The 20,166-nt window shown below is 58.1% G+C and overlaps 2 protein-coding genes across 6 annotated transcripts; both read left to right on the top strand.

Annotated features, from left to right (window-relative positions):
* The first annotated feature begins 280 nt into the window (after positions 1-280).
* LOC112402949 (translation initiation factor IF-2-like) lies at positions 281-3,378 on the top strand. Its single transcript, XM_024750176.1, has 3 exons — positions 281-2,239; positions 2,403-2,723; positions 3,246-3,378. The coding sequence occupies exons 1-3, from the start codon at positions 1,734-1,736 to the stop codon at positions 3,376-3,378; spliced, it is 960 nt and encodes a 319-aa protein (XP_024605944.1). The 5' UTR covers positions 281-1,733.
* An 11,985-nt stretch (positions 3,379-15,363) lies between these two features.
* On the top strand, positions 15,364-19,183 carry LOC112403023 (translation initiation factor IF-2). 5 transcript variants are annotated; one of them, XM_024750314.1, is made up of 3 exons: positions 15,364-17,578; positions 17,893-17,993; positions 18,125-19,183. In XM_024750314.1, exon 1 carries the CDS (start codon positions 15,391-15,393, stop codon positions 16,384-16,386), a length of 996 nt encoding a protein of 331 aa, XP_024606082.1. In that variant the 5' UTR covers positions 15,364-15,390; the 3' UTR covers positions 16,387-17,578; positions 17,893-17,993; positions 18,125-19,183. The 5 variants fall into 5 exon arrangements, with proteins under 5 accessions (XP_024606082.1, XP_024606081.1, XP_024606078.1 ...); XM_024750313.1 differs by having other exon boundaries at positions 15,364-16,568; positions 17,217-19,183; XM_024750310.1 differs by having other exon boundaries at positions 15,364-16,679; positions 17,217-19,183.
* Positions 19,184-20,166: the final 983 nt, after the last annotated feature.

The raw sequence follows: 20,166 nt of genomic DNA, 5'->3' as shown, positions 1-20,166 counted from the left end.
TTTAAAGAAATAGTGGCTGAAAACTCCCCCAATTTGGTGAAAGACATAACTTCGCAGATTCAAGAAGTTCAGTGGACCCCGACCAGAATCAGTTCAAACAACACCACGCCCAGACACATCATCATCAAACTGCCAAAAACCAAAGGTGAAGAAAACTCTGGGAAGCAGCCATGGAGAGGTGGAGAGGAGGCGGAGAGGAGGCAGAGAGGAGGGAGGGAGGGCGGAGCTGAGGGAGGGGGGCGGAGCTGAGGGAGGGAGGGCGGAGCTGAAGGAGGGACGGCAGAGCCCCCAGGGATGCCAGGCCCGGGGCTGACACCAAGGCATGCAGCTCCAGTGCCGGCTGGGCTGTTCCCTCAGTGGGATGCTTTGCGATGCAGACCCAGACAGCAGGGAAGCCCGCTAGAGGGAAAAGGGAGGCTCCTACCAGGGCTGCCCCTTCTGGGCTGTCTCACCTGGAAGAATCAGAAAATGGGATTTTACGGGTTACAGACAAAGGGGAGACCGATCTGGGGATGTGAAGGACACCACAGCTGCAGGTCAAGGACGAGAAGCAGAACCCCAGAGCTGGGCCCAAGAGTTAGAGGGACCTGTAGGACAGACGGAGTTGGAGGGGAGGATGGTCCAGCCTCTTGTCGTGGACCCAAGGGCAGAGCGCATCCTGCGGATGCCTTCCCCCAGGCTGGAAGGGGCTCAGGACCTGGTTCAAAGCCAGCTCTCTCTGCCACTAGCTGGTGGTGGGCTCTGGACCAAATCTCTTACCTGGGAGACTCAGTTATCCCATCTATAAAGTGGGGATAAGACAGTCTGTGTTCCATAGGCTTGTTGTGAAAGGCCATGCTCGGTGCCTGGCCCGTGGCTCCCACGTATGGCTGTTACTGTTATTTTCCATGGTCCCGCCCAACCCCTAGACAGGCAGGACTCTGAGTGGGGTGGCCTCCCTCCTGGCCAGCTGGTAAAAGCGTGGAGGTTTGTTTTCCTGAATCTACTCTCTGTGGATTCAAATCTCAGGGCAGATGCCGAGGAGAAGCTGCTCGCAGAAGAACAGTTGAAAGTGGACTCCATTCAAGCAGAGCCCACTGGGTTCTCATCACCTGGGCAGACAGAGCAAAGAGGCAGAGGCCAGAAGACCGGCAGATACCCTCCCCCGCCCGTTGCCCAGCCGAGGACCTGACACAGCACTTCCTGCAGGTGGATCCGCACTTGTGCATGGTGCGCCCTCCCCTCACCCACGCACAGGGGCTTCCTCCACAGGTCCCGCCTCCAGACAGCCCCCTGCCCGTGGCGTCCCATGGCAGCCAGCTGTAAGCACGAGGTGATGGCTCTGGAAGAGGTGGTGTCCCCTAGGTCTCCCACACCCACCTTCCTGTCACCCTCTTTCTCCTGTTTGGGGGAATGTGGAGCCCAGGCCTGCCCTGGAGGAGCCGTGGCCTTGATGATTCAAGACAGGGCTCAGATCAGTTCATTCAGTATCTGAGTCCAGAGGACTCGGTCGAGGATGCCCCCTCCTGAGAGGATCCGAGTGGACACCGGAGGCCCGGCGGGTGCAGGGCAGACATGGGAACCGGAGAACGGAGCCTCCTGGGGGATTTTGTAGCTTCCTTTCCTGCTGCAGCAGAGACAGGGACTGTTGGGCATGGAAGAGCCATGCCTGTCTGGACACAGAGCCACGGGCGGGAATCCGGCTCAGAAGCCAGTGCTCACAAGGTCACCAAGCAAGGTCACCTTCCTAGGCGATGCCGCTTCACTCCCCCCCTGGGAAGGCAGTCCCAGGTTCTCCCTCAGCAGGACCAGCAGCCGCCCCTCCCCTCCAGCCCACAGACACCAGCAAAGACACCGCCTGTCCTGTGGCTGCCGCAGCCAGGGCGGCCAGGGCGGGACCGGGGCCTGGGCGGGCTTTCTCACCTGGCTCCGGGGCCCGGGGCGGCCGGTGTGTTCTGAGCCGTGAGTGCGGAGAAGCCGGCTACCATCCCTCACGTATACCTGATCCTTGCTCACAGAGCCCCTTCCTCCAAGGGCAGGCTTCCTGCGTGGCTGTACCCCTCTCAGGGCCAGGAAGGAGGGCAGGAGGGGGTGGTGACAAGACATGCCCGGCTGGCCTGCCTGTGTTCTCGGTGGCTCCAGGGTCCTCCGATGGCAGCCAGCTGACTTATCACCTTCCTGCATCATCGACCTTCTCAGACCCGAGTCCCAGGGAGGAGCTGCCTGAGGGGCAAGATGGAAACACAAAGGAAGGACACAGGTAGGAAACACAGGTGCTGGGGGCCAGCTGGGCGGCGTCCAGCTCTCTGTGGCCTTGTAAGCAGCTACCGTCCAGGCCCACTGGGCTTTCATCGCACCTGCTACCCCAGGGAGGCACCAGGAGAAGCGGGTGTCAGACCGCCTTCCTTCTTATCCACCCTCAGTGGCCGTGGGAAAGGCCGACGGGCACCTCCCGGCTTTTGCGAGGCAGGTGACCTCGAGGGGGACACAGGACAGCGGGCTGAGCATCCCGGGGAAAGAGCCACGGCCACCCCGGCAGACCCAGGCCAGGAGGATGGACGTCCCGCAGTGGGTGTGGGCCAGCCCTCACCGTGGCCCGGCTCTAGGGGGGGGTCCGCGGCCCCAGCCCGCTCGCCACCAAGCTCCCCCGCTTCTTGCCTCAGCCTGGCTTTGCCAGCAGCCCTGGCGGGGACACTGAGGAAACAGGGCCTGGGCCACACAGACTCCCTGCTGGAGCCCAGCAGGTCAGGCCACCGTGCTCCCCTCCCCATCCCACCCTCACCCCCCTCACGGCCAGGGCTGCCAGACCCCTCCCCCGGCCTGGTGTCCAGCCCGGAGCCACCCGGGAGCCCGAGGGGTTGGTGGCCCCCTTCCCAGTCCGGGCTCAGGTCAGCTCCCCACCAACACCTCCCCCAGGCCCGCCCGGGGAACTCGTGGTCCTGCGGGAGACTGGAGAGTTTCCCAAAGAAAGAGTTCCGACTTGTCAACGTCTCCACTGTGGCTGCGGATGGCAAGTGCCCCCCATGTGACCTCCGCTTCCTGAGCACGGGGGTGGGGGGGCGGGGAAGAAGGAGCTGAGCAATTCTGGGACCGCAGAGCCCCAGGAAGTGGCCTTGATGGGAGGGTGACGAGACCGCAGCTCAAGAGCAGCTAGCAACCAGCGAAGCCCAGCCCCTCCCTGGAAACACCCCATGCGAGGCCTGCCACCTTGCAGGGGAACCACCTGTCACCCAGATTTGCCTTCCTGACAACCACCCTCTGCCCAGGGACCTGCCTCCCCTGACACGCAGGGGCTGGGGGCTGGGACGCCCCTCAGGCCCCAAGAACCTCTATGTGATCCAGCTGCACGCAGGGGCTGGGGGCTGGGACGCCCCTCAGGCCCCAAGAACCTCTATGTGATCCAGCTGTGTGGCTCTCAGAAGAGGAAGCTTCCAGCCTGGACCACCCTCCCGGGAGTCCTGTTTCTGGATGGAGAGCAACCTCTCCCCTGGGCTCCAGCCAGTGAGCTGGGCTACCCCCCACAAAGGAGGGGTCAGTGGGGCATCCACTCTGCCCACTGTGCTGGGGACTGTGGCCCAGACTGGCCCTCTGGAGGCAGAGACCACGGGCTTCACATCCTTGTGTGGCCAGCACTGTGCCCTGCGCCACACAGACACACAGAGACACAGACACACAGACACAGAAGCACAGAGACACAGACACGCACGCGCACACACACACACAGACACAGAGACACACATAGACACAGACACAGAAACACAGACACACACGCATACACACACAGACACACATAGACACAGACACAGACACACAGAGACACAGACATATAGAAACGCTGACACATACAGACACACACACGGAGACACAGACACACATACACACACACACACGTACACACACACATTCCCACCACCCTGCAGAGACGCTCACAGCCCCCAGCTGCCCTTTCGAAGTTGCCACTAGGTGGTGCATTAAACTTTCAGGTTTTGTTTTTTAAACTTTTGTGCATCTAGACCACCACAGTTCAATAAAAATATAATAGAGCCATATATGTAATTTTCCATGAAACAGGTCAAAGTAATTTTAATATCTTTTAATTTAACCCTAAATAGCCCCCACATTATCATTTCAACATATAATCAACATAAGGAATTATTAATGAGATATCTTACTTTCCCTTTTTTCTGGTGAGTCTTCAAAATCCCACGTATGTTTTATGTTTACAGCACATCTAAATTCAGAACCTAAATCTTTATCAGAAATCATTGCTTATACTTAAATTTCATAAAATTTATGGTCAGAAAAGGACACTCATTTACTTAAGTTGTTTCAAACATAAAAGTTTTCAGAAACTGCATGGGTATCGGTTTAAGTTTTTAAATTTAACTTAAAATCAGAATAAAATGCTCCATGGCTGCTGTGTGGGACTGAGTTTCAGAGACGGTGTCTCCAGCCCCCACCTTCAGGCAGCCCACCTGGCTGAGCAGCTGTGAGATGACATTATCGGTGTTCTGAGGGACGAACAAGGTGGGACGGTAGCAGACGTGTCCCCTGCCAGCACAGCACCGACAGCAGAAAAACCACAGGGGCCAGGCACTAGCAGGGTGACCCTGGGGGGCCAGCTCCACCCTGACAGAAAGAAGGGACACCAGCCGAGACCCCAGAGTGAGAAGGATGGCCAGGCTGAGGGATTGAAAGCCCCTGGGAGCAGGCACAAAGAGGGAGGAAGGACAGCAAGGTGACCAGTGGAGGGAGGGTGCCTCTTGGCCCCAACAGCACCGCGTCCTAACCCCCGAATCTGCGAATATGTTACCTTACCTGGCAAAGGAGTATGAACTGTGAGATGGAAGATGAGCCTGGTGGTCTGGGTGGCCCACTGGTCTCCAGCGTTCCAAGAGGAGGGAGGCCGGAGGGTCAGAGCCAGAGGAGACGCAGCGATAGAAGCAGAGGTTGGGGTGATGCGAGGAAAGGGCCATGAGCCACGGGGCGTGGAGCCTCTGAGGGCTGGAACGGAAGAGAAAGCCTCCAGGAGCTCCATCCCACAGACACCGCACCCGGGGGACCCAAGACTCTGGCCCCAGACTGCAGGGTGCTGTCTGCGTGCTGCTCCCAGTCTGGCTCGGTGATCTATCACAGCAGCCGAGACTCACCACCTCCTGGGGAGGAGCTGGGTGCCGGAAGCCATGGATGCTTTAGGCAGGAAAGGGACAGTCTAATCCGTGCTTCTGAAATACGGGCTCGTGATGGGATGGCCACCCCAGGGCCAGCCCGATCGATGCTCACACCGTTCTGGGCAGCTTGTGGCCTTGTCTCCGGAGCTCCTACAGCCCTGCTGGCTCCCCCACTGCACAGACGGACAGACTGAGGCCCACGATGCAGCCTGTGTGCTGGCCTCTTGGGCACAGGATCGTGGAGGAACCCGGAAGGGTTGACGTCGTCATGCGGACATATCATGTGTCTAGGGTTAGGGTCGGCTGCTCCGGTTTGCCCTTGTTTCCATCCGTCAAGTTTTATGTGGCCCCGGACGGACCCGAGCGGAGCTGTGTGTAACTTCCCAGTGGCTTCTTCCCTGGAGCGTTTAGGAACCTTCCCTGTGACTGACGGGGTTTACCTGTGTGTGCTGGTGTGACACCCACACAGGGGGGACAGGTGCCCCAACCAGGGACAGAGGGAGATCAGAGGGGGTCACGCTCCCTCCTCGATCAGAGAGGAGGGAGAGGGGTGACACAAATATTCAGATCAGTGGCATCTACAGACCTGAACGGCATCACCAGTGCAGGTTGGGGAGCCCAGTGGGCTCTAGACCTGCCCCCCACCCCAGGACTTCCAGCCTTAAGTAGGCTGCTTGGCAATTATGTTTTCTGCTGTAATGATTTAGCTGGTACTCAACCCACTTTCCATATTTACCTGACTTCTAGGTGCTTTGAAAGGGAGTTTGCCCAGGGAGGGTGGGGGAGGGCCCGGACTCCTGCGCACATAGGAAGCATTTCAGGCAGTCTCTGGGGTTTGCCATGCTTTCCAGAAGGAGTCCATGTGTCTGAACTCACAACTTAGGGTTTGCACCTGTTCCAAAGGGCAGAGCCGCTTCTCTGACAAACTAGCTTGTGTCCATGAGGACAGTCTGGGACACGGCTTTCCTGCTGCCAGAGGATCAGGAAAGCGGTTCTAATAAAGGTTGCCAGGAGCCCGTGTCTGTCCTCGCAGTCTGAGACCAGTCGGGAAATTCTCTCTCAAACTGCCCCAGGGCAGAAACCTCCCTAGCTTCCTGGCCTGGTAATTTTCCAGAGCAGAAACTTTCCTCTCAAGGGGCAGGAAGGACGTTCAGCCACTGACAGCTCAACCAGAAACATTTCTGACCCACCAGAAGCCACAGCCGCCCTGAGCGGGAACGGAACGTGACTCAGCAGGGTGGGGGGCGGGGCAGCCCGGGGACCGCCGTGTCGGGCCGGGGTGGGATGGCCTGGCCGCCCCCCAACTTTTCAAATCACGTGCGTCTCTGGCCTCACGTGAGCAGCCTTGACGGGTATAGATCGGTCCGGGGGCGGAGGCTCAGGACTGGGCCGAAGGTGGGAGAGAGGCCACGGAAGTACCTGGCCCCTGTTCCCATTTGGTGGGAGCATGGGGAGAAGGGAGGGTCCGCAGACTCAGGTTCCTCCCCGTCACAGTGCAGATGGTGGGGCCGGGTGCCTGAGCTCTGCCAGCTCCCCCGAGATGTCCCCTGGATCAGACCCAAACGAAAAGAAGTGTCAGGCCGCGACTCTGTCCGGAAGTCCTTCTCTGGCCTCAGGGCACATGACAGGAGGTCACCTCCCCGCACCGGGGGTGGAGGCCCCCGTGGAAATTGAGGTTCAGGTGGGAGCCCTCAGGGCTCAGCAGGTGTGAGGCTCACCTGCCCCTCCTCCCCTGACAACCTGGGCCCCTGCACTGGCCCCTCTGGGGCCACCTGGGACGGAGCCCCTGGACCTTGGGCCTGCTCGTTACGGCGGCAGAACAGGGTCTGTCGACTCATGCCCCTCTGAACCGGGCTCAGCCCCAGAAGTGCTGCTAACAGAGCCCCCTCTACTAAGCAGCTTCTGCAATTCTCTATTTGGATATCTTTAAGGGGAGTGCTTTATTATTATCTAAATATGTCACTGTCAAAAAAAAGGGGGGGAAAAGAAAAAAGGGAAATGCCCATCCAAACCACACTTCTGCCAGTTTCACCAGAAAGACCAGATAAAACCGGAACTTGCATGAAGGGACAGAGTGAGGCCTTCATCCAGATAGAGGAAGCGGGCATCACATCCTCTTGCTTCCAGAGGGGCCACACTGTCTCCACCCTCGAGTGTCTGCCAGGGACAAGTGTGGATGACACAGACTGTGTCCCCACGTCCCCATGTCCCCGAGTCCCTGTTGGCCACTGACAGTTACAGATTGGTCTGAATAGAATCCCTTGGAGTCCACGCAGGTCACTGGAGCCCTGGCATGTGCTTCCAGAATCACCTGTGTGGAGACACCCCACCTTTGCTTTCCTCCCCAGAAATGAGGGCAAAGAAAACTTAAATGCAAATCCCCATTTTATGAGTTTGGTTTTCATTATAAAACGTCTCCCCATTTCCAGGCAACTGCCTGTGAAGTAGAACAGAAGCCGAGAAAGCTCTGTAAGGGCTGGAACCCGCAGCCCCACGCAGCAGGCAGAGCAGGGCATCACCAGGGTGGCAACTGAGAGCCTCGTCTGTGGCAGCACCTGGGCCCCGAGAGCACTTTCCTTGACCGCCACCCTCATGAGAAGTCCGCTCCGCTGCCAAGATCAGTGAAATTCCCACCATTTTCCACCCTTCGGTTTGTGACTTAATGCTGCTCCGACTAAGAGAGAACAAAGCAGCGCACGGAAAAGCCCTCCCTGTGGCCGCCTTCCTGCCCCCGCGGCGCCAGGACGACAGCTGCCAGGATCGATTTCCTTGTTGGGCCCATCCTGCCAAGGGTGTGGTCGGCCCGGGAAAGCAGTGCCAAGGACAGGAAGGGCGCAGCCGTGGGTGATCCAGGAAGGAGACTGCAGAAATCAGACAGGTGGGTCTCCGTGAAATGGGAGCGACCACAGACCCCAGCGCGACCTCACCTGCAGGAGGTGGGCGGAGCTTTGCGGGCAGGACCCTTGCTGCCCCCAGGCCTGGTCCCCATGCCCCGTGCCCCCAGGCCTTTGCACAGTGAAGCAGCTGAGCTCAATCTGGGATGTGCCGGGGTTGGGGGGCTGCTCAGACCTGAGTCCAGGGCAAGGGGCCCAGGGCGAGGAGCCCAGGGGAGGATGGGGTGACAGGTGACTCAGTGAGCAACAGACCGCCCTCCTCCCTGCAGCCTGGCCTTTGCTGTGTGCTCTCCCCTCCTTGCTCCAGATAACTCGGGGCCCACTGAGACCTCAGACCAGGGAGCAGGGATCTCCGGGTAGAAGGACACCTGGGGAGAGGTCAGCAGCCTTCACATGGGCTTCTTGGGTGCTGCTGTCAGCTGTCAGGGTCATGGGGGAGGAGCTGATGCCCCCTCCTCCTCTCCACGCCCCTCTTCTCTGTTGGCGCCTCCTTCCCAGGCTCCTCCCTGCCAACCTCCACCCCGGGGGCCCCAAGCCCCACATAAGTACCGCCTAATTTCTGCAGATGAAGTCCCATTTCTTGCATCCAGGCCTGACTGTCCCTGAAACCCAGAGCAGTGTGTCCAGCTGCTGACCCTGGGTGTCCAACAGGCATCTCTGAGCAGCTGAATTCAGAAACTTTGGTCCAGGTCTGCTCTCCCCACCTCCACATCTCATGGTTGATTCTCTCCCTTAACTGTCACATCTGCTCTAAGAGCTAGTCCTGGGCTCTACCTCCAATACATCTCTTGAATCTGCTGCCTTCTCATCACCCCTCCTGCCCCCCTCACCTCCTGCATGACTCCTTGTGCTCCTTCTGGTCCCCTGCACCCACTATGGAGTCTGACTCCATACTGTGACATCCCCCAAGAACACACTTAGAATCATGTCCCAAAGCAGTGAAAACATCTCCATGGCTCACCATCATTCTCCAGATAAAGTCCAAGCTCTTTATCATGTGCTAGGAGGAGCGCTGACGTAGGAGGACCTCCATACATCACTGTCACCACCATCACCACCACCATCACCATCACCCCCACCATCACCATTATCACCATCATCACCATCACCATCATCACCCTCATCACCACCACCATCACCACCATTATCTCCACCATCACCATCACCCCCACCATCACCATTATCACCATCATCACCATCACCATCATCACCCTCATCACCACCACCATCACCACCATTATCTCCACCATCACCATCACCCCCACCATCACCATTATCACCATCATCACCATCACCATCATCACCCTCATCACCACCACCATCACCACCATTATCTCCACCATCACCATCACCCCCACCATCACCATTATCACCATCATCACCATCACCATCATCACCCTCATCACCACCACCATCACCACCATTATCTCCACCATCACCATCACCCCCACCATCACCATTATCACCATCATCACCATCACCATCATCACCCTCATCACCACCACCATCACCACCATTATCTCCACCATCACCATCACCCCCACCATCACCATTATCACCATCATCACCATCACCATCATCACCCTCATCACCACCACCATCACCACCATTATCTCCACCATCACCATCACCCCCACCATCACCATTATCACCATCATCACCATCACCATCATCACCCTCATCACCACCACCATCACCACCATTATCTCCACCATCACCATCACCCCCACCATCACCATTATCACCATCATCACCATCACCATCATCACCCTCATCACCACCACCATCACCACCATTATCTCCACCATCACCATCACCCCCACCATCACCATTATCACCATCATCACCATCACCATCATCACCCTCATCACCACCACCATCACCACCATTATCTCCACCATCACCATCACCCCCACCATCACCATTATCACCATCATCACCATCACCATCATCACCCTCATCACCACCACCATCACCACCATTATCTCCACCATCACCATCACCCCCACCATCACCATTATCACCATCATCACCATCACCATCATCACCCTCATCACCACCACCATCACCACCATTATCTCCACCATCACCATCACCCCCACCATCACCATTATCACCATCATCACCATCACCATCATCACCCTCATCACCACCACCATCACCACCATTATCTCCACCATCACCATCACCCCCACCATCACCATTATCACCATCATCACCATCACCATCATCACCCTCATCACCACCACCATCACCACCATTATCTCCACCATCACCATCACCCCCACCATCACCATTATCACCATCATCACCATCACCATCATCACCCTCATCACCACCACCATCACCACCATTATCTCCACCATCACCATCACCCCCACCATCACCATTATCACCATCATCACCATCACCATCATCACCCTCATCACCACCACCATCACCACCATTATCTCCACCATCACCATCACCCCCACCATCACCATTATCACCATCATCACCATCACCATCATCACCCTCATCACCACCACCATCACCACCATTATCTCCACCATCACCATCACCCCCACCATCACCATTATCACCATCATCACCATCACCATCATCACCCTCATCACCACCACCATCACCACCATTATCTCCACCATCACCATCACCCCCACCATCACCATTATCACCATCATCACCATCACCATCATCACCCTCATCACCACCACCATCACCACCATTATCTCCACCATCACCATCACCCCCACCATCACCATTATCACCATCATCACCATCACCATCATCACCCTCATCACCACCACCATCACCACCATTATCTCCACCATCACCATCACCCCCACCATCACCATTATCACCATCATCACCATCACCATCATCACCCTCATCACCACCACCATCACCACCATTATCTCCACCATCACCATCACCCCCACCATCACCATTATCACCATCATCACCATCACCATCATCACCCTCATCACCACCACCATCACCACCATTATCTCCACCATCACCATCACCCCCACCATCACCATTATCACCATCATCACCATCACCATCATCACCCTCATCACCACCACCATCACCACCATTATCTCCACCATCACCATCACCCCCACCATCACCATTATCACCATCATCACCATCACCATCATCACCCTCATCACCACCACCATCACCACCATTATCTCCACCATCACCATCACCCCCACCATCACCATTATCACCATCATCACCATCATCACCACCATCACCATCACCACCATCACCACCATCACCGTCATCACCATTGTCATCACCATAGTTTGCCTACAAAGCAAGGGAGAATCTCCCTACAAGTGGAACCCAGGAGGCAAGGACACCCCCAGACAGTGCTTCTGTCACTGTGAGCGAGGCCCGGAAAGAAGGAAATTAACACCTCCCAGGCCATGTAGAGACATAATTAATGAAGGTGATGAGGAAAATATTTATTAAACACTCAGGGTTTTTCCACTTCCCTGACCTGAGCCAACCGGCTATGAGTCACTTGTCACTCGCGGTTGAGTTAAGCAGGCTGGGCAGCCCCCACCTCACTCAGCCAAGTGTGGAGCCTGCCATCTGGAGCCCCGCCCAGCACAGCTGCCCCACACGGGCTCCTGAGGCCTGAATTCTATTCCATTGTGCGGATAGGCACCTTTTGTTTATCCTTCACCCATCGACGGGCACTTAGTCCGCTTCCATCTCTTGCCAGTTGTTAATAATGCTGCTTTGAACATGGGCGTGCAAACATCTTTTCAAGTCCCTGCTTTCAGTTCTCTTGGGGATAATATACCCAGAGGTAGAATTGCAGGATCAGACCGTAATTCTGTTTTTAGGGTGTTTTTTTTTTCGGAATTGCCAGACTGTTTTCCACAGTGGCTGCGGCATTTTACATTCCCATCGGCAATACATGCAGGCAGACTTTTTGAAAAGCCCCCAGCAGGTAGAGGATGGGGTGGGTGTGCTCTTGAGAAATGCTGACATAAATTCTCTGGAAACTGAGGTCCTAGCTACCCCTGGCCTCCCCCAGTGGCCCCAGCCCACGGAGGAGCCGGGCTCCCGTGTCACTTGCAAACACGGAAAGGATGAGGACAGGAAACAAAGGCTGAATCAGAGCAGCTACAACTCTGAGGAGGTGCAAGCCTGGTGCGGGCGGCAGAGGAGGCTTCCAGGGAAAGAGAATGGCTTGGCCGGGGAGGGGTGGGTCCTCCTCAGGGCTGGGTCCTCAGTGGAGCCAGGCACCCCCAGCCCAGTGCATGGGGAGCAGCCTGGAGAAGGGACCTTCCCCAGGAATGGCTGAGCCCAGGAGGGTGTCCAGCCCGGGCCCAGCACACCTGGGGGCAGGCAGCCAGCCTTTCTGGTCTCTGACCCTGAAAGCTGCAGCTCCCAGCCCATCAGCTTGATCTCCTCCCCAAAACCATTCTCTGGGTTACTTGGTCTGGGCTGCCAGGCTGCCAGGGCAGCCCCCTCTCCTGGGAGTTGCACCGCCACCCACCCAAAAGCAGTAAGGGTCCCCCACCGGGGGTAGAGTGGGCTGGGGGCACCTTCTCTGCAGGTTCCAGTCCTGGGATTCTGGAAGGGGATTTAAAGGGGCACAAGTGGAGCCTGGATCGCAGCCGGAGAGACGGCAGAATGCGTACTGGCTGTAGGAGATGCAGAGGCCGGAACAGGAACAAGGTAGGGGTGGGAAAGGGGGAAGCAAAGGGGCAAGGTCACACCTGGGGCAGAGCCTAGTGATGTGTTGGACGGTGACACCGCTGGGCAAGGGAGGGAGGAGGGAGGAGGGAGGAGGGGGAGAGGAGCTGCAGGTTTGAGGACCAAGGGCTCGAAGGTGGGAGCCCAGCCCCCTCCCTCGGTGGGTGGTGTGTGGACTGGGGACCATGCTGGGAGATGCCCAGCTGCCCACCGCTGGACCGGCTCGGGACAGGCGTGAGTGGGAGGTGCTGGGTGATAACTGCTGGGTGAGGAGGCCACCCAGGAAGCCGGTGCTGCAGTGGGGAAATAGCTCTGGCCTCGAGAATGTGCTGTCCTGGGCCCGGCTCTCCACCAAGGTCCCTTCTCTCGCTGCTTCCCATGCGCTGGGCTGGGGGTGCCTGGAGCCCACTGAGGAACCAGCCCTGCACCCCCAGTGGACCAGGTTAGGGGTGTCTAGGAAGTCAGCACCCCCGCCCACACCCCCCAGGGTGGACAGTGGGTGCCCTCCCCACCTTTTGCTAAGACAGGTGCCAGGCCGCAGGGGTGCAGCTCCCGGGTACCTCTCTCTGAGGCATCAGCGCAGCACGGATGTCCTCCAGTAGCAAGGACCTTGCCCTCCCATCACGCACCCTCTGCTCCCCTGCCAACGGGCACTGGGCTGTCTGCACGAGCTTGGTGGGGTTACGTGCAGTCTGTGTTTTAGCAGCTCTGCCAGGTCATTGCCCCCAAAGTGGAGGCAGGTAACCACAGCCACCAGTCCTCTCTGGAGTCACCTGTGCCAGCTCCTCAGGGACCTCAGAGACGTTCCCGAGACGAGGAACAAAGAAAAACACAGAGCACAAGTGGCCCCCATGGCGGCCAAGCAGGGAAAAGGGCCCCAGCCCCGTGTCCATGCCAGGGCATGGCCATCAGCACGAGGACGGGACCACACTGGTGACAGGGATGGGGCAGTGGGTAAATGTGGATGCAGTGGCAGGAGAGGGTGTCTCTCAAGCTGTGTGATGCAAAAGAGTCCGTCACCAGCCAGGACTGGAGAGAACGTGGACACAGGAACGCAGCCGCTGTGCACGTGTGGAACCACGAGCGAACGGTTCTCCTTTAAAAATATCCTTTAACATTGTTATAATGTCGATCTTGCAATAAATAAGATGCTGGGACAAACAGGAGGCAGAGAACGAGACAAACAGAGGGATAGAGACAGAGAGACACACAGAGAGCCAAGGGGAGAATAAAGCCTGGCAGGGGCAGATCAGCAGGGCCGGGGAGGGAGCAAATGGAAGTGGCCTGATGAGGGCTGTGGGACGTCCTGGCCCAGGGCTCTGGGGTCTCTGGGGAGCCCTGGCAGTTGGACACTGGGGAGGGCAGGGCTGGGGCAATGCGTGGGGTGCAGACAGCGGACAGAAGAGAGGCTGGTCGATATTCTTGGTGAAATGCAGGGGCCTGTCTGCACTGGTGGCCAGCACAGCCCCTGAGCTGGAATCCCGCATGCAAGCGCTGCACAAAGGCACACAGATCTGGCCAGGGGACCCATGCGGACAGCGGCAAGCAGAGGTGATGGGCCAGGTGCAGAACGGGGAACAGGAAGAGCGAATCAAGCCTGGCTGTGGGCAGAGGGGACTCGGGCTGTCTCCTGAGCAGATTCACTGAGCCATTTGGGGTCCGAGGAGGGGGTCCTGGGCCATGACCGCATCTGGGGGACCACTGGAGAGACCCATGTGGACACCTCGCAGGACCACAGGCCTCCACAAGGAGAAGTGGGAGGACGCCTGGTGGGAACATGGGTTTGGGGCACATGGACAGAGGAAAGAAGCTGGCCTGAGCCACAGCAGTGCCCGCTCTGAGGCCAAGGGCACAGAGAGGCAGTGACAAAGGACACCAGGCTGGTGAGGCCTTGGAGGGCGGGGGGATGAGTTCCCAGGAGGTGCCGCTGGAGGGGGGCTTCCAGGGGAAAGCACGGGAGTGGTTTGGGGATGGCAGATGATGGGCGGGGCCTGTCGGGGGCTTCGGGGCTGGATGGAGCCCAGGGCAGCAGGCGCAGCATGGGGGTGGGGTCTGCACAGGAGGAGGACGTGGGGACCCGGCCACGGTCACCAAGGTGCCCAGGTTCAGAGGTGACCTCAGGGGGGCTGCTGGCCCAGCCAGGGGCGTCTGGAAAGGTCTGTGGGAAGCATTTCCCACAGAAATGAGAGGTGTGGCTGCAGAGGGCATCCGACAGGCCTGGCCCCAGCCCGGGGGAAGGAGGAGCCACGGGGCGGGAAGACGGGCGGGTCGCGGGGGTGCCTGTGCAGGCTGCGCAGAGTCCCAGAGGCGCCTCGCGGGGCCTGCACACACGGGCACCCTCGGGCCCTGCAGAGCCACCAGCCACCCCACTTCCTGTGGTGATCAAGTCATCTGGGACCCGGAAATTGAGCCGGCTCTTCAAATCCCCTCTGGGTCTGTGTGTTCCTGGGGTTTAATAGAACATTCAGGCCTCTCAGTGAGCCAGAAAATCGCGTTTCTCCCCTGGAATGAGAAAGTGAGAGTTCTCCCAAGTGGGAAAGGGCCCAGCTCCTCTGCAGGGCGCTGGCCACGGGCCACACAATCATGGAGAGTTTTGGAAAGATTTCCTCACCACTAAGTGGGTTTAGATGTCGTTCACCCTCCCTGAGAACTCACTTGAACCAGCCTCGCCCACTGGCTGGCCTGTTCAGGTCAGAGCAAGCTGGTACAAGCTGGATGGGGTCCCGGTGGCCGCCAGGCTTCCCGGGCCCCAAAGACAGCAGACACCTCCCCGGATGGAATCTCGGGGACCAGGAGGCACCCCTCTTTTATGCCCCTGGGTGCTCTCTCCTGACATCCCCTGTAGCCCTTCCAGTGGCCTTGGCCAGGCTCCGGGGACTTGGAGAGGGCCAGTCAGGGACCCACACACCTCAGGCAAAGCCCTAGAGTCTCAGCTGGTCCCCAGGAGGGTCAGCCTGGCCCAAGGAGCTTCTCCCGGCCGCAGGCCTGACCAGCCCCATCTCTCGTCCAGACGCAGCGGCTCTGTCTCCTCGCAAACCCCGGGCCCTCCAGGAGTCAGACCACGCCCAACCGGGGCTGGCAGCGCCCCTGCCTGCGGCCACAGCACCCGCCTGGCTCTCCCGGCCCCACCTGCAGCCTTGCCACCCCTGCCGGCCTGGAGCTACACTTGGCCCTCCTTTTCAGCTGCCCCAGAGCCATGTCAACACCAGCATCAAGGCCACAACACATGCTCTTGTCAGGACCTGGGTGGCAGTGCCCCCAGAGGTGGCATCTCCCTCCCAGCAAACTCCCAGACCCCCACCCCACCCTGGCAACTGCCCCAGGGCAGCAGCAGCTACAGCCTTGTCGTTGCAGCCCCTGGAGCTCGGCTTCTCAGATGGGAATTTGTCTCTTATTTTCCAGGGGAGGGGCTCTCAGGCCTGGGCACCTGTCAGCAGGTTGGAGCAGGGCCGACCAGGATATCTGGCCGTGGCTGCCCCTCTGGAGGTCAAAAAGGTCCTGGGCTGGGGAGGAAGGTGGGTCAAGGGCTCAGGCCACTCCGCCCTGGCTCGGCCAGTCCTGGTGACTCAATGAGTGTGGTCGGCAGGAAGGGGCCAGCCCAGGTCACAGTTCTGGGACTCTGATAAAGCCTTCCTGAGCAGAGGGGACACTGGGGCCCTCTTTACAGAACTACAGAGCCCAGCAATACATTGGTTTCCAGGGGTGAAGAAGAGGGAAGAGAGGACAAGTGGTTCTGGAGGACTTCCTGGAGGAGGCGGGGTAGAGATTTGCATAGTCAACAAAGGAGGAAGCTTTCAAGAACACTGTAAGTGCCAAGGCACGGGGGTGGTGGATGACCTGCAGGGTACCTTTGCGAGAGGAAGGTCCTGGCTGGAGTGGACACGGAAGGCGGATCACTGGGAGGCTGAGGGTTAAGGTGACGGTTAGGTGGGACGGTGGGGCAGGCCGGGCAGGGAGCCAGGAGCCAGGCAGGAGCCAGGCAGGGGGTTGTGAGCTCCAGCACCAGGCCAGTGGGGGACACGGGACAAGGCCACTGAACGAGGGAAGGACGGGGCAGGAGGGGCACAGGGGAATCCAGAGGCTGAGAGCAGGACGGTCCACCCCGGCTCCACTGAAGAAGCAGAGGCCCCTGCCTCTCGGCGGCCTGGGTCTATCCCTCCCTTCCACGGTCTGCCGCGCTTTTCTGCTGGTTGTCTTGAGTAGCAGGGCATTTGCTCCTGGGGAGGTAGCAGCTTGTGGGTGAAGAGACCAAGGGCAGGGTCTCAGCAGCACGGTTTGCTGAGATTCCCGCCCAAAGAAAACACGAAGAAAGGCCGGAGCAGCACGGCAAATGGTTGTTGATAATTTGAAGGTCTGCGTTTATTGTCTTTAACACAAAAACGCCCTCGATGCCATATAATCTTCCTAGTCGCAAGGCAATTGTAGGATCGATGAATAACGCTGTGCGTTACAGGTGGGAGGCTGGCGGGCGTCTCTCTGCCATGATGGACCCCGCGATGCATACATAGCTGTGTTTGAAGCTAAAGCAGCGACTCACCTGAAGCGGGGTCCTTCCGGAACGTGAAGAAGTCTCCACCAGGTGGACCTTCTGAGCGCACCTCCACCCTCATACTGGCAGGGCGGGCACTGGGCAGGCCTGGGCAGTTCCCATGCCCTCCGCCTGGCAAAGACACTCGCCTCTTTATGGAAGCGGATGCAGAAAGACATCCTCATACTGGCAGGGCAGGCACTGGGCAGGCCTGGGCAGTCCCCATGCCCTCCGCCTGGCAAAGACACTCGCCTCTTTATGGAAGCGGATGCAGAAGGACCGCACAAGTGAGTCCACAATGAAATTCAAATGATTTTTATAGGGAAATGCTGGGCAGCCAAGGCCCTGGGTCTGGACAGTGTTGGGCTCTGTGGGCGCCAGGGGGCCTGGCACGTCCCTTCCCGCAGTTTCGGCAACGCCTGTGCCGTGGAGCCCCCAGCACGGAGGGGGGCTTCTCCTCACTCTGCTGTCTGCCTTTCCTGGAACTTAGGGTGCCCCAGGGTGTCCTCAGATGGTGTCCTTAGGGCTCAGGGCTCTAAGGGAGGGCGGGGAAGTCCAGACTCCATCTTTTTCTACTCAAAACCTAATCTCTAACTCCAAGCTCTCTGAGCAATTTCCAGTGGCTTCTAGAGAGAACATGACACCGCCGGCATCTGCCTGTCCAGACGCCTGAGTTATCACCGGCGGAATAAGCCGATCCAAGTAAGTGCTTGTGAATGAGGGTCTCTGTTCTCCTGGGCCCAAAGCTCCCATCACCGCCGCCAGAAGGGCAGCCTTTGGGACGGTAAACGCGTGTTACTCCGTGTGGTTTATCTGTGAATCTGTAACCCCAGGGAGAACCTCCCGCGTCCACCAGCGTTTTGGGAGAATGCCCGGGACCTGTGCAGGGGAATTAGATTCCCCAGCAGCTGCCTTCAAAGGCCGCAGATACTCTAAAAAAGACAAAGATGGAATTGAAACTCCGAGAGTCACCTTGCTGGGGAGACACAAAGAGTGAGGAACAGCGGGGAGGTTTGTGGCCCCGTCGGCCCTTCACAGTTTGCCTGGACCAGCCAGCAGGCGCTTGCACCGAGCTGGACGGTGTCCCGGCCCCCGAGGCCGACATCTCAGTTCACATCAGAGGTTAGCAAAGCAGTGCTGTTGGAGCACAGAGATCCTGCCACGACGGTGGCAGCTTGAGTGGAGGGCCTGCGTACCCCCAACACAGCACTGAGCGCTGTGAGAGGTGCGGGAAGCTGATAACGTTTACCCAGGGAGAGGTCAGCAGGCAGCCACGCAGAGTCCAGAGCCGTCTGCTCTGCTCCAAAGGGGCTCTCCCCGCTTAGGGTGGAATTACAACTTTGAGGACAGAAAACGGTTTGACCATACATAGACTCTTGCTACCAAAGACCCTCCCAGTGGCCCATGCCCTCCTCTCACCTGACAAGCTTAATCCCCCATGAAGCTCTGCCTTCCAGGAAGTTTGGGCGTCTCTGGGCTGAGTCTCTTCCTGGGACCACTCTGACCTCGTGATTCTCTTCTTCGGTAAGCCAGCTGTCAGCCCACAGCTGGACCGCACTGAATAATCCTCCTCACCTGGCCATAGCGTCCGACAGATCACAACAGCTCACAAAGCCACTGTCTGTAACCAAGCCTGACCTCCTTAACCTTCAGCAAAATCCTCTTTCTCATGCGAAACAGTGAAATCAGCCTCCTTTGTTGCAACATGTTTTCATCATTTCTGAGGTGTGGTGTCAGTTGTCATTAGGTGGAAATGGACATCTCGGGTAGTCAAAAAAGGAAGAACATCGGCAGTTTCAAATGAGTCAACGGATACATAAGCAAAATTCACCAAAATAGAAGTGAACATAGGATTTTAAGTGTTCTTCAAATAAAGCACGCTAGCTAAGCTATGTTGTTTTCAGATACCATGTCTGATGGTCCCTTTTCCGGGCCAGACCACCAGACTGGGGTGTCAAGTCTCGTGTGGCAGCGGGGGAGCTTCCTGTCTCCAACGACGTGGAGAAAGTTTCTGTCTCTCTCTCTCTTCACTTCTCTTCTGATCTCAGGAGGAGACACACTTTCCCCAAAGTGAGACGTCCACAGAGCCAGCTGAAGTCCATGGAGAGAGGGGCTGTGTCCGCACCAGCTCCTCCATTTCAGTTCTTGGGCGGAGGGGCTCCAAACACTATGTCAGAGGACCATGATTGACCATAAAAGTGTGAAGCGCCCCTGTTCTGAGCCCCTAGAGCTGCCGGGACAGGCAGCAGAGGGGAGCCAGAGGGACCTGGGTTCGTGCTTTCTTTCCCTTTTAATGACTTCCTCTGCAGACAAAGCCCCACCGGGATAGAACTTAGCGAGTTCAGAATGTTCCAGGACACTTTATCAGGCTACCCTTGTTCTCAAAGGCTGCTGTGCTCTGCGGGTGACCTCTAGGGCCTCCTCCCACGCCTCCTAGCTCCTGCAAGGCGAGGATAGAGTCTCCTGACCCCACGGTGCTGGTGGCTGGGGGGGTCTGAGCTAGATCTTGGACCCCTTGACATCCGGGGCTGCACAGCACGTGGTCCCAGGGCGCACAGGTGTTCCCGGGGCCCCTCAAGGTGCCTGAGCTCAGGGTTAGGCTTGGGCGCCAGAGATCTGCGTTTTGCATTAATACACCTGAAATGTGTGTTCCCGATTTACCTTTCAAATTGTGCCCGTAGCCGAGTCCTGTAGGAGGATCCCTGGTGCAGACACGGTCCAACAAGACAGGGCTCCTCGGGGGCCTCGGGGCCAGTGTTTCCCCCCAGGGCGGGTGAGGGCCTGTGTGGCCTGTGGGTAATGGACGCAATGCCCCCAGGGAGCTGGCTCCTTCCACCCTCTCGTTCCTCTGTGCCGGTCACATCGAAGAAAACGT

The sequence above is a fragment of the Neophocaena asiaeorientalis genome, unplaced genomic scaffold, assembly GCF_003031525.2.
Source record: "Neophocaena asiaeorientalis asiaeorientalis breed wild unplaced genomic scaffold, Neophocaena_asiaeorientalis_V1.1 scaffold606, whole genome shotgun sequence".
Classification (NCBI taxonomy): domain Eukaryota; kingdom Metazoa; phylum Chordata; class Mammalia; order Artiodactyla; family Phocoenidae; genus Neophocaena; species Neophocaena asiaeorientalis.
Note: the sequence above shows the minus strand (reverse complement) of the source record. Positions and strands in the feature narration are given on the sequence as shown.